At 41.0% G+C, this 14014-nt stretch overlaps 1 protein-coding gene across 1 annotated transcript in view; it reads left to right on the forward strand.

Annotated features, from left to right (window-relative positions):
- dachd (dachshund d) overlaps positions 1–14014 on the forward strand; it is a 92276-nt gene that overhangs the window by 42273 nt on the left and 35989 nt on the right. The window contains exons 2-3 of the mRNA XM_071525971.1: positions 5673–5788; positions 12727–12879. Coding sequence (XP_071382072.1) covers positions 5673–5788; positions 12727–12879 — 269 coding nt within the window. The remainder of the gene's footprint in view (positions 1–5672; positions 5789–12726; positions 12880–14014) is intronic.

A 14014-nucleotide genomic window follows, 5' to 3' on the forward strand; every position in this document is an offset into this window, starting at 1 on the left:
TAGATGGATGCATGAAAAAGATGGATGAGTGAATACATTCCCATGTATCACACTGTGAGTCTCTGTGAGATTATGATCATCACAACCAGTAGACTGCCAAGGTCAGCAGGAAATATACATCTATACATCTTTCTTCTTTTTTGTTGTTGAAGACAATCACTTTCAAGTTGGTTTTGTTTTTTCAATTTTTTTCAATTTTTTTTTTACTGCAGCATGGTAGCCATGGTCTTCAATAGCCAAAGTCATGTCAGGCAGCTAAAAGGTAGATATGTCATTCCCCTAAAAATCATTAATACAAATCAAGTCTGTTCTTTAATCAGCAGTTTCTAATTAATGACAGGAAGTAAAACTTGTATTACATTATTTAACTTCATCTATAAATTTTAAACTTCCATAATCCTCTTTGTATGCAAATGCAGTTAGATAATGTCACATGATGGGAGAACGTACTTCTGGGTTCCTCATCTGTTAGTTTGCATGGACTGCTGCCATACAGTGATGTTTGGTGATATATACGTATATATATATATATCTAAACACACTGGCATTTTATAATAAATCACATTGTTGTATAAGCAGTGCTTCTATGTTTGCTAACAGAACTGTATTCTCCATAGCAGAGCTTAAGGCAGCTGATCAACGAGGGAGACAGAGCTGAGATCACATTCAAATAAACTGATAATTAATTAGTTCTGTATGTCATCACCATGAATGCACTGTGGGACTCTAGAGAAGCTGCACATGCTCACTCCATTGGTTTGTATAGAGCAGTTTGTATTTAGGTTTGACAGAAACACTTTCATGTCTTTTATCACCTCAGTGACATTAGAATCTTTTTCATTCAAACAAAGAAAACAAACAGCTGCGCTTGTTGTGTCTAAAATAATTCATTTTTTAGAATTAAAGTTAAACATTTCATGTTTTCCCCTTGACAAGCACCACTGTCTTATCTGTGGGGATTTTAAATTGGTAGTAATATGCTGCAGCCATGTTATCCCTGCCTTTCAACAAACATAGATAACCTCTCAGGAGAGTTGCATGCATATTGTTAAACCATTTGATTGAACCAAATCAGAAAAATATAAACTCAGCATATTCAGGCCCCTGATGGTCTGAGGCCTCTGAATTTCTGCCTGACCTGGCACTTAAAAAGGTAAGGAGCTGCTTTGTTTTATCAATAGGACCTTGTTTTCATGGCTGGTCACCACCTCAGCAAACCAATCAATGGGGCATGCTCTGCTATCGCTGTGAGAGAAATGAAAAATAAACCCCAGATAATCCTTCAGTTAAAAGGTTACTCAGGGCGATAAAAGCTATTTTGTTAATTTATTTACTCTCTGCACTGGAGAGATAAAGAAAAGGAACAATTAGGGAATTCTAGGTGAGAGATTTTAAAAGGGCAATGACATTGGGTTAATATTTTATAAGGCCTGATTGGCAGAGACCTGGAGAGGCCTTTTGTTTACACAAGCCCCAGACGGAATGATTCACTCGCTTGTTTTGGCCGACTGGGCGGAAATGGAATAAATATCTTCATCCTTACCTTTTAGAAACGTCAAACAAAAGACTGAGATAAAAGGTTAATGGCTCAATCATAGCCAACAGGAAATAATATTATGCTCTTTCTCTGCAAACTAGAGTCACTATCGACATAACCAGGTTGAATTCCTAAAGATATCTGAAGATGGGAGGAGCAGATGATTTTCGTGTGTAACTAAATCCAGTTAGGGAGAGTGTGCTCGCTTGGGCTAAACATTACATTTGTGGTTTCAATTGATTTATAACAGATCATAATCACTGCATTAACGGCATTCTGGGTAATAAGATCTCGGTCACTGCTTCCGTCGACAGAAAAGACTCTGATAGTGAGATGTCAGAATTTTGCCATGAGATCAAAAACCCCATAGATATCTGATGTGATATTATACCTCTTATTATACCTATCACCTCGTGTTGGCTTCCTGTAAACGGGGTGAGAACATGAATTTAATTATTGTGCTTTTATTGCATTGTAGCGTTGAAATTGGACCCGTGTGGAGTGTATTGTTGGGCCCTGTGTAATCTGATTGCCTGTGCAGCGTAGTGTGTTGGATAGTATCAGGTTCCAGCCGACTCTGCTGGGTCAACACACGGCTGGGCCATTAAAGGAAGTCTGGTTCAGGGAAAGTTCACCACTATTTTCTTTTCACCATGGCAGCAAAACAAAAAAGAGAGAATAGATGTGTAACATATTTGTGGCCCCCAGCCCAGGGCTGGTGGGGCCTATTTTGTTTCCTTAATTGAAGCCAGAGATATGAGGCCTCCGAATATCTTTAGTATAAACATAAATAAAGGAGGGAATATAATTGTTTGATGATTGACCTCCAATATAGAAATATCACTATCCAAATAAACCCAATATAAAACTCAGGGGTGCTTTTTTTCTGAAACATGTCAAACAGAGATGAGAGGAAAGAAGAGAAGGAAAAATTAAAAGAAGAGAAGGCAAGGCAAGATGAGAAAAGACAGCAGAGGATAAGAGATGAGAAGTACCAACCAAAATTCCAATCATAAATCCAGTTGTGCTATCTTTTTCTGCAATAATGGCCTAGTTTGGAGCAGTTTCTGTGCCAGGCTATTTAGGGAATCAGCATCTGCTGCTTGATAAATAGCCTGGCTCTTTTGTTTGAGGCCAGGTTGAGTTCCTCTCTGGACCCAGCTTATTAGCCTGGATGCCTCTGACCATCGCAGATCTGCATCGCTGTTAGTATGCATACCTCAGCTGTGGCCTTTGAAGTGAATTACATATTGTTGTGGAAGATTATGTCAAACTGCATGAATTAGAGGACTTAAATTGTATAGAATAAAATAGGAAAATCGCAGTGTATTTCACTGCTACAAATTTAGAAACATCCTTGGTCGTAAGGAAATGAGACAATAACATTCATTTTTGAAAGGCATCCCTGTTGCTTGGAGGTTCCTCAGTTCAAAGCTCCTATTCAGTTGGTGTATTGCTTTCATGGTTGGCTAGTGTTGTGTTGTCCACAGAGTGTGGCTGAAATGCTATCCCTTTAAACACATAGACAGATTCTCCAGCAGCCTATCTAAACATTACCTCTACTTAACTGGGTCTTTGTACCTGGGTTCAGATCCTTTGACGCGATCTAAAGTTGATATGACATTTTTTTGTCCATTTGAGGGCTTTTTTTGCTTTTAGTATTGTTGGTAAAAAGCCTTTTACCCATCACATGCCCTCTATTGAGGTCTTTCATAAATAATTCAGCCAGAGTACAAGTGAAAGTGATGACAGCAAAACTGTCTGCGATCTCTCCCTCTCATAAGATCAAAGAGGTGCTTCTATAGAAATAGGAATTACATTTCCAGACGTTCCTAGGTTGAGCGGGCACTCGTTTCTCTCTCTCTCTCTCTCTCTCTCTCTCTCTCTCTCTCTCTCTCCCTCTCTCTCTGTTTCTCTCTCTGTTTGGCCCCTCTCACTTTCTCTTTCTCTCACTCCTTCTTTCTATCGTGTGTATTTCCCCTCCAAAGGGACACAGTTGGATGAAGGTCTGCTTTTAGTCCTAAAACCTCCAGAGTCAGTATATGAGAGTGTCAGCACATTCAGGCAGATACAGCGAGTGCACTCTATTAGCAACACTGAGGTAAATAAACCTCACATAAAGACATGGCTGAATAAATTCAACTACTAACACTGTATGATATCTGAACTAAAACATTGCGTTGCTCTAGAGACAAAACAAGTGGAATGCAACACAAACAGTGTCATTTACTGTACAATACCTGTGCAATGTACTGTACCAGTTTAATTGAACATGAAGAATTAGCTGATAAATTCCTATTAGCCATACTTGTAAAAAGAAATCCAAAACCATACCAAATAGAATTAAAACAATTTAATGTAAAAGCTTTGTTGGTTATAAGAACAGCTCATCAAGTTTTCATTGAACCCCACAAATCAGTGACCAAGTTGAAATAGTGAAAATAATTGATGTCATAAAATGCCCTTTTATGGTTGTAGTGACCACAGCAATGTATCAAGCCAACAAAAGTACTTAGCGCCTATTTAGTCATTTCATATTTATTGAGAGAATTTGACTGAGATATTAAAGTGCATCTTGTATATATAAATCCCGCTAAGTGACGGTGGCATGATAATCTTATTGGCACACCACTATCTGCCATATTAAGGGAATCATAATTAACCTGAACATGGTGGCTCAGTGGTTCGCACTGCCGCCTCACAGCAAGAGCGTTCCGGGTTTGATTCCTGGCTCCGATCCTTTCTGTGTGGAGTTCTCGTGTCCGTGTGGGTTTCCTCCCACCGTCCGAAGACATGCAAGTCAGGTGGACTGGAGACTCCAAATTGGGCATAGGTGTGAATGAGAGTGTGATTGTGTTTGTGTGTCCAGTGTGTTTCCCTGTCTTTCACCCAGTGCATGCTGGGATAGGCTCCAGTCCCCCGCGACCCTGAATGTGAATGAGCGGGTAAAGAGAATGAATGAATAACAGGATCTAATTTAACACAATTATGATACTTGTGGTTAAAACAAATATATTTTTATAACTGTGCAGGCAAAATTATGTTATATTTCTTGTGTTTTAAAGATGGATTAAAACTCAGTTCATATTAGAAAGAAGTGAGCTGCCCGGTAAAGCTTAAAATGGACTATTGTATCTGAAATAATGCATGAAGCCAATATGTCACCAGTGTCAAGTCACTGTAATTCATCTTCAGCAAAGACACCCAGCTCCTTGTTCATAAAGAATATACCGCTATAGAATCTGGGGCCCTTGATTATACGCTCATTGCATCTCTTTTCAGCCCATAGGCTTTTCCTTGTAACTATAAGCCAGCGAAGTAGGTATTGATTGCAACTCGAAGCTGTATTAATAAGTGAATGAGTAAGATGTGTGGAAATTCAGTGGTGTATCAGCTTTGAAGGCCTTTTCTTCTCCACAGTAAGGTGGCACAGTCATTTATCACGGCTGGATCTGTGCCCCTCGTTTGGTGTAATAAAACTCCCCCATCAGAACCGTCCAACAGGTCTGAATCACTCTGTCACACCACCTTCCAGCTAAGGCACGCATTAAATCAAGCAAGCAGAACATTTCCTAAGGCAGCCATTGCCTTTTAATTTCCTGAAGAACCTTAAAATATCATTCATTACCAGAACTACACATATTTGGTTTTTAAAAGTCTCATAAATCAATAGTGGCCTGACTGCAATAATTATAACAAGTTAACATGTAATTTCCAGGCCGAGGGCCGCGCACTGGATTTTAGCATATGCAAACGAGGCAATTCAAATAGTGTGGGGATATTAATACGGAGGAACAGGTAACGAGGTACGGGTTATGAATTATGCATCAAAAAGTGGTTGATCTTCAATAAAGGAAATGAATTCACCGTGTAATCTAATTAGTTATGGAAGTCTATTATGTTGAGCTGCAGAAAGCAACTGTCCTTGAAAAGAAATTTATTTACAGTACATGTTAGCTCTTTGGAATGGAATTGCATTCTGGAGTGGTCCAAATGTTAGCACCCCCACCCACACACACACACACACACACAGACACACACACACCCCACCTCCTCCTCCACTGCCAGTCTCCAGTATTGCTTTCTCTCCCTGCCTCTCACCCTCGTTCTCCTCCTTCTCCTCTGGGTGTTTCAGCTCCAGACCGGGCCGGCCTCCGAAGAGGACCCAGAGTGTGACATCACCGGAGAACCCCCACATCATGCCCCACTCAGTCCCCGGTCTCATGTCTCCTGGCATGATCCCACCCACAGGTATGGATTGGTCTCCAGTTCCCTATCCCTCCAGTTCCCTATCCCTGTTGCTATGGCTCTGTCTTACTCTCTGTCCACGTCTCTCAGCCCTTCTCCCTCTCTCGCTCTCACTTTCTCTCTCTCTCTCTCAGACACACATACACACACACTCACACATGCATAGCCTCCCTACCAGTGGCCTCCCTGCAGCTTGTCCTCGAAATGGCAACCAGACCAAAGTGACACATGCACCCAACCACCAGACATCAGCCGCTCACTCGTTTACCAAAAACAGATCCTCTGCTCAACCCCCGGAAAACGAAGAGGGGGAGAATAAATTGGAGTGGAGATCTTTTCTCTCAGATTATTCCAGTAGATGTTGCATTTTGCCTTGAGTGCATTCTAATTAGCGCGATTAAATCCACTCCACTGGTGTATGTACATAGGCAGTGGTGATGCTAAAGCAAGCTTATCGCCACAAGAATCAACAACAACCGTTTGTGCCCTAACTTACCCCAGGGCCAAGTCTTATTGCAGCTAATGCTTTTGTTCTATTTGTGGCTGGTTTCATTGTGACTGCTTTGATGTCGGTGGCTGTAAGTGCACTGATTTGCATATTTTGCTCTCCTTCTTCATATGTCTTTAATGATATTGTACTGTTGAAAGGGTCTCTTTGAGTGCTCATTTCATGTACAGTACATATTGTCTTTAACCAACCATTAACTGTAATATTCTGCGAAGAGATAACACACCACAGCTGATTTCCATGGCGTTCTTCAATGTTCAAGTTTGCCGGAAACAATTTTAACAGACTTGAAAAACATTCTACTTCACACACATTTTTTTTCCATCTCTGTGAAAACAGTTTGGGAGGAGTTTTTTTTTTTTTTTTTTTTTTTTCCTCTAAGAAGCAGCAAAGCGGCATCTGTGAGGTGTTTGAAATTCAGTATTACACACAGATTGGGCCATCCTTACGACTCAGAACAATGGAGGCTCACAGGCCAGTGCTTTGAACTCTGGGAATGGGGTGAGGTCACCGACTATCTGTGCCTTAGTGTGGAAGGAGAACTTAAAGGCCGCAGTGAACACAGAGAAGGACAATGATGAGAAAGACCAGTGTTATTTAGTGGAACATAAAGCAACAGAAAAGCCTTTTGATATCATCCCCTTTTAAGCCCAGAGGGACTCTATGATCTTGACATTTAGTCAGGGTATTCAGGGGACAGAGATAAAGTAATTGAGGTTTTCGGTCCTCTCGTAACTGCCTCAAGCTTCCTAACTGTGGTGAGACAGAACTTTTCCACCAATTTCTGTATTATGATTAAACCATTCATTGTTTTGATTACAGTGCGAGACATTAAATGTCGTGGAAGCTACAGATTCTGACAGATTAATAATGATGTATAATTGACCACACATTAGTTAGTATCTAAGTAGGCGACTAATTGATCTTCCCACTCGTGTCCAAATTTATTGATTGATGATAAAAACTGACATCTAGAAACTGGCTTAAATAGTTACACTATCATGTCATGTCATATTAGAACATTTTAACATTTATTAGAACACGAGTTAGCTCATGCACAGAGAGACAGAATAAGGGCTGATGGCTCTTCCTGGGGCTTTACCAATATTCCAAGACTCAGTACCCTCGAAAAAAGCCACTGCACCATTTAATTTGGGCTGCAGAGAAAGAGCGAAACACTCCATGAAATGTTTTGTTCACAGCAGCATGTCATTTCTCTCCTGGTGCTTGATTTGCAAATGAACTACCTGCTGGTGCTCCCCCCGATTAGGCAGACCCCCCATCACCCCAGAGCAGCTGATTCTATTCAACCGAAATTTGGCAAAAATTCTCACCTCATGATTTCATGCACAAAATACCAGAAAATCGTTCAATAACGCAATCTCTTAGCCTTCCTATCAGGCAGTATGAGCCGACAGAACCAATGCATGCATACTTATACTCTATGAAATTTTTATTCTGTTTTAGGAATTTTGTTTGTTGTGATTCCCTTGGGCAAACTTTTTTCAGCCAATTAGATTTTTAGATATTATGCTCATATTGAAATCAATGTCCGTATTCAACACACTGGAAATATGTGTTCTTCACACTCTTAACAGGACCAGAGAGGCCTATGTGAAACACATTGTTAACATATGTATCTTTGCCCTTGACACCAGTTCCATTTAGGAAAGGACATCTTAATATGCTTAGGTTTCCATTTAAGGAAATACCCTTTATATGTGTGTGTGAAAGCATGCGTGTGTGTGTCTGAGTGCGTACGTGCATGACTGTGTGCACGTGCGTGCATGTGTGTGCATATGTGTGTGTGTGTCTGCTTGCGCTCATGGCCCCGGGGGGGGGTTGCTCTGGAGCCTTTCCAGTTGCTGATGCATTACAGGCAGATTGGCCCCCAAATCGGATTATTTGCTGTGGACTGACACCACACTGAGATGACATCTCCTTTAAAGTGGAGAGGGCCTCCACTCACACTCTGGCCACTACTTAAGCAGCAGCTTCAATATAATTCATTTATGTCCTGGATATGGCTTCAACCTTTTGAATAACGCAAGACTACTGCATTTACCATTAGAGAAATGAATGTCACCTACGTCTTACCAGGGTGCATCCTGTACTTTACTGATAAAGACAATATTTTCCAATGCTGTCTGACTCTGACTTAGCACTATGTGTGTAGATACCAATGCTTTAGAGTGCTGGTTCTTCCTACAAATAGATGGCATGCAAGCCATGTAATATTTACCGTTCGTTTGATGTACAATTAGCACGTCAGCGTCAAGAGTGGATCATCTAATCCTGTGCCACTTCAACCTGCTTCAGAATAGATCCAGTATACACTAGGTAATTTAGTGTCATTTCCCTGCGCCTCTACCCCTCCTCTTCCAGTCCACTGCTTGTCATAAGGTTAGTGTGCTCTGTAATTGATACTAAATTTGTCATGATGTGAATAGCACAGTTCAAGTGGTTCAGTGTACCTAAGAGTCGCGTTGTTCCCAACCCCAGTTTGTCATTGCTGTGCTGCCACCAGTCCATGCATAAAATTAGGCGGCCATGCTCATTGACATGGAGTGTCTCTCCCCTACTTATCCTGCGTGGCCGATAAATAAAGTGTGTTTTCATTGTTGCCCATGGTGCAGTCCCTAACAGAGGCAGAAAAGAAACACAACAGATAAGCACTGGTAATTTTTTTATCACTGCTAGAGAAAGCCGTAAAAGTCAGTCTTTTGTGTACTGATGTGAAGTTAATCTGATTTTAATTTAATTATACCAGTTAGTTGCGGAGGGCACAGGCATTGGGGTGTTTGTTGTAAGAATGTTCTGACATTGGCGCAGGTATGGGGCAGCTAGCATGTTAATTAATGATGAAGATCCTGACAATATGCAGAGGCATGACAGCGTTAAGCCAGTCGGCTGCTGCTTCCTTTGCATATTAATAGATCCTTCATTATTATTTAATATGACAGCTGCTCCAAGGGCTACCATCAGACCTTGTCTCTGTTATTTGCTGTTTTGTGCTCCCCATGTGACAGTGCCATGCTATTCTCTATTTGTTGAAATGTTCCCTTTTCTGTTCTTTGACTGGTGTGACTCGCTCTACATGCAGCCTCAATGCGCTGTTTGTTTTGTGGCCGAGAGGATTCAGACTTGGCTGTGCGTCTATATGAGAGAAGTGTCTGAATCTAAAGGTGACTTTGAAAGAATATATGAGGGAGGATTGTTTTGTTTGCATAGTAATGAATGCAGATTAGCATTGAGTGGGATTGGTCTTGTTGACGTTTAGACTTCTAGTGGCTTAATAGACTTGTTGCTTGGCGGCGACATCTCCCTGGCTTCCTTATTACATCCACTGTATCGAGGTGTGTGTTATGTGGATGTGACAATTGATCCGCTGAAATGAAACAATTATCAGAACAAAGACTTCGATTTATGGAGTGTGTCACTTAGTCAAAGGCAGGGTGGAGGCTGGAGCAGAATGATAGATGAAAAATGGAGAAGTGATCATTCCAGCTGTTTCACAATAGAACAAATCAATTTCTTAGCCTTTATTTACTCATGGAATACACATCCGATCAAAACCTGTCAGCTTCTTCTGCATAGATTAATTTCCATTTTTTTAAAAAGAATATTACAATTTTTGCCAGTTTACTATAGAAAAGAAACGGAGAGGATACACAGCCTGCAGTGCAATAACCTATTGTGCGCTCACAGCCAAACTTGGAGAGCCTCAGAAAGCAGCGCTGCGGTACTCCTTTGAGCGGCACCTGATTTGTGGGGGGAATTTATCACACAAACAACCCAGAGGTGATTTCAATATTTACTCGGCAGTCTGTTCTGCATACGTCTCATTTGGAAAACAGTTGACTCTTGCCCATTATACACAAATGAAGGCTGACCTTCAGACTGGGCAGAGGCCACATTCATTATGTGGAGAAGTATCACCTTCTTATGAGGCAATGGCTTTTTTTTTTTCCTGCACTGCCTATGCATATGGAACAGCAGCCAGGGCCCATTGCAAACGAGAGGGCCCACTCTGACATGATGTATACTGTACGTCAATATGGTACTGATGTATTTTAAGATGCAAACAAGGCTTTAAATTATATGCACCTCCATGTCAGCGGCTCAGAGTGACTCTCGCCATCTGCCTATCAGCTGGGGACGAGAGGAGAGGGTGCCCAGGCCGGTATGTTCTTGTGTGCGTGTGTGTGTGTGTGTCTGTGTGTGCGCATGCTCGTATGTATCTATTAGAGCCACATGTTCGATTTCTACCTCTCCTTGTACTCGTGTCTCCTCCCAGATGCATGGCTAATAGCTGCTCTTGAGTCCCATCACGGAGATGTGACAGCTAAGTGATGATAAACGCAGGCATTGCCTTGTTCTACGTCAAACGTAAGGCAAACCTGCATATCAAGTGTAAGCAGTCCCAGTAAAAGGGCAGGTGATATACTGTATTGTGGATATGAGTGATTCCACTAATGGGTACATCTCTGTTTTTCTCGCCGCGCATCTTTGATGGTGTTGCCGGGGTTGGTGCGAAGAGACTCGGGACTCTCCTGAGACGCGGCGGCCTAGAGGAGCTTTAGTAGTATCTGTCCCCGCTGTTTGAGACCAGCCTCATGAATAAAGATTTCAGTCACGTTCAATACACCACGAACCCTGGAACCAGCACAATGACAAACCCATGGTTTATGATCTCTGCAGTGTGCTCAGCATATGTATGTCTGTAATCTCAGACTCCCTATATCAAGTCCATTTTGATCTACCATGTCAAATATACTATCATATGGTCAGAGATGGCTGTGGAAATATGAATGATTATTTAAAATGTGATTTCAATAGCCGTTTTTACTGCTCATGACCCCCTCCCTCTTTTGTAACTCACAATCAGTGTGTAATGTGACCATAACTTTTTAAATGGACATTTAACAGAGCATTTTAAAAGGACTCTTCAACTGCAACTGCAACAGGAGGGCTGCAGCAGCCTCGGATCTAAAAAGAATTCACGTTAAATTCTCAAACATATTTGGCATCTTGTCACAGAAATTGTCAAGTGATATGCATACTAAAGAAATCTCCTCTAAATACTGTAGTTTTGAACATATTATAAAGCAGTATGTAAATGTCGGCAGACTCTCATTCCTCAACAGCTATTCTGCAAGAGTACAGAGGCAAGACTGTCAGGGTAGAAAATTAACTTTTTATATAGTTATTTTTTTTTCCTGTGAATTGATTTTGAGGGCTATTTTTCAGGTTTTATGGGCAGTTTCTTGAAAACACTTGTTTCTACTATATCTCAAAAACAGTCCGTGTCTCAAAAGCAGACAAACTCACTTTAATGTGAAAATCTATCCTTGTTTTTCCAGGGGATTTTTTTTTTTTTTGCACCCATATGCCCAACTTCATTGCCATTTTATGAACTTTCAGGAACCATTTTTGCACCTTGCCCCATTAACTTCCTACCCCAAGGGCCTCAGTACACTGTGTTTTAAGTATCTCTTAGAGAATGTATTAGAGATGATATTGAATGGAGGACACTGCTTTATTTTTATTTTTTATGGAACATTTTGTTTAGTTAATTTTCACACACGACCCTCTAAGTATTGAAAGCATTCAGAGATTTAGAAGTATTAAATAAAAAATAGAATAATAAACATTGAATCCTTGGTGCATTGTTTATGGTTTTCTATTCAGCCTGCTGACTGGCCTTGCAAGGCAATGACACTTAGAAGAGCCCAGTTATTATGAGGCGCTGTGTAGCTATAAAGAATTTGAATACCAATGTTAGTCATTATTCAGTATGTGTGACAGAGGGGTTAGATCTGATGAATACATTAAAAGGTATCATTGAAATCGCCTCAGTAAGAAGATTCTTAAGACCCAATTCTCAGACTTTATTTGTGCGCACTTTGTACCTGTCTCTTGTTTTCTTTCTGAATTTCTCGCCCACTCGCTCTCTTTCCACCATCCCTCCCCACACACACACACACACTATCACTTTACCTCTCATACACACACACACACACACACACACATACGTTGAGTTTTAGACGCAAAATGCTTGCATCATGCACTATTATCTTGACTCCATCTGTTCCCATCAAGGCACAAATACATCACTACAGTGGTGAGAAGCGCTGGAATCAGTGAGACATTCATAAAAATCATACACTGCCACACGCACAGGGATCCATCCCATCAGCATGATAACCTGCTGCGAAGATATCCCCCGTCAGAAGATGAAAAACCAAGACGTGATCTCACCGCCGCTTATTCCCCATAGTGTATAGAATTATTCATTGTTTTATTATTTCAAAAGTGTGTTTTTTTTTCTGCCGGTGCAGGTTTCTTAAAGGTTTTGCGGGCGCGGTGGCTGAGCCCCGGCAGACATGTAGAGGTGTGTAAGCGCTCTGTCTCCTCTGCCTCCTCTCTCCAGGCCTGACAGCAGCGGCGGCAGCAGCTGCCAACGCCGCCATCGCCGAGGCCATGAAGGTCAAGAAGATCAAGCTGGAGGTGATGAGCAGCTACCACGGCAACGCCAACCAGCATGGGGTCGACGGAGAGAATGGAGACCTCAGCTCCAGCGTCGGTGAGGATGCCCTTCACACACACACACACACACACCCACAGACGAACACGCACACTCGCAATCACATGAACACGCACGCATGCCACAAACGATTTTACGCGCCTGCTTAAGCGTGTGCACACACGCATACATCCTCTGCATACAGCTTGTTTTAAACCAAAGACAAGCTGTATGCAGAGGATGCTGTGCTGGGCAATCATGTCACCATTTGCGTGTCGTGATTGCCCAGCATCCAGCATCATTTTATGTTTTTTAGTTGTTTTAGGGTTGCAACTAACGATTATTTTCATTGTCGATTAATCTGTCGATTATTTTCTCGATTAATCGATTAGTTGTTTGGTCTATAAAATGTCAGAAAATGGTGAAAAATGTCGATCAGTGATTCCCAAAGCCCAAGATGACGTCCTCAAATGTCTTGTTTTGTCCACAACTCAAAGATATTCAGTTTACTGTCATAGAGGAGTAAAGAAACCAGAAAATATTCACATTTAAGAAGCTGGAATCAGAGAATTTTGACTTATTTTTCTTAAAAAATTACTCAAATCGATTAATCGATTATCAAAATAGTTGGCGATTAATTTAATAGTTGACAACTAATCGATTAATCGATTAATCGTTGCAGCTCTAATTTGTTTTATTGCTTTTTAGTTAGACACTATCTCTGCTATTCTACTATCCCTCTACTGTTCATACAGTGGTAAAATATTGTTCTCCCTTTATGTGTAACTACACTGTAAAAACATGTTAAGGTAAGTCTTGTTCTCTTTCCAGAAGTGTTACCCTTTTGTGTTAAAAGAACAAAAAAACGCGTTCTTAATAGCTAAGTGAAACTGCGAACACAGTTTCCCAAAGCTATCTGCTTTTAACAGGGATTAATTGAATTGCTGTGAGAGCATTGGTTTTTCACTATGTGCCATTTCAATTAATTATTAGCCCTAAAATGCAGAAGGATTTTCATAATATCACACAGAGCCACTTAGCGTGTTGTGGAGAATGATAATGTAGTGTGGATTCATGAGCCCATTCCAAATTATAAAGCAAATGTAATCCCTGTAGCTTTGGTTGCTAAATGGTGTTTTTGATTCACTTACTGTACTAAATGGCTTGACTTCTGAATACATTTCAACAGTTATAC

This window comes from Centroberyx affinis, unplaced genomic scaffold, assembly GCF_046629955.1.
Source record: "Centroberyx affinis isolate AG114_WGS23_722 - 3 ecotype Tasmania unplaced genomic scaffold, CSIRO-AGI_Caff_v1 ptg001373l_1, whole genome shotgun sequence".
NCBI classification, from domain to species: domain Eukaryota; kingdom Metazoa; phylum Chordata; class Actinopteri; order Beryciformes; family Berycidae; genus Centroberyx; species Centroberyx affinis.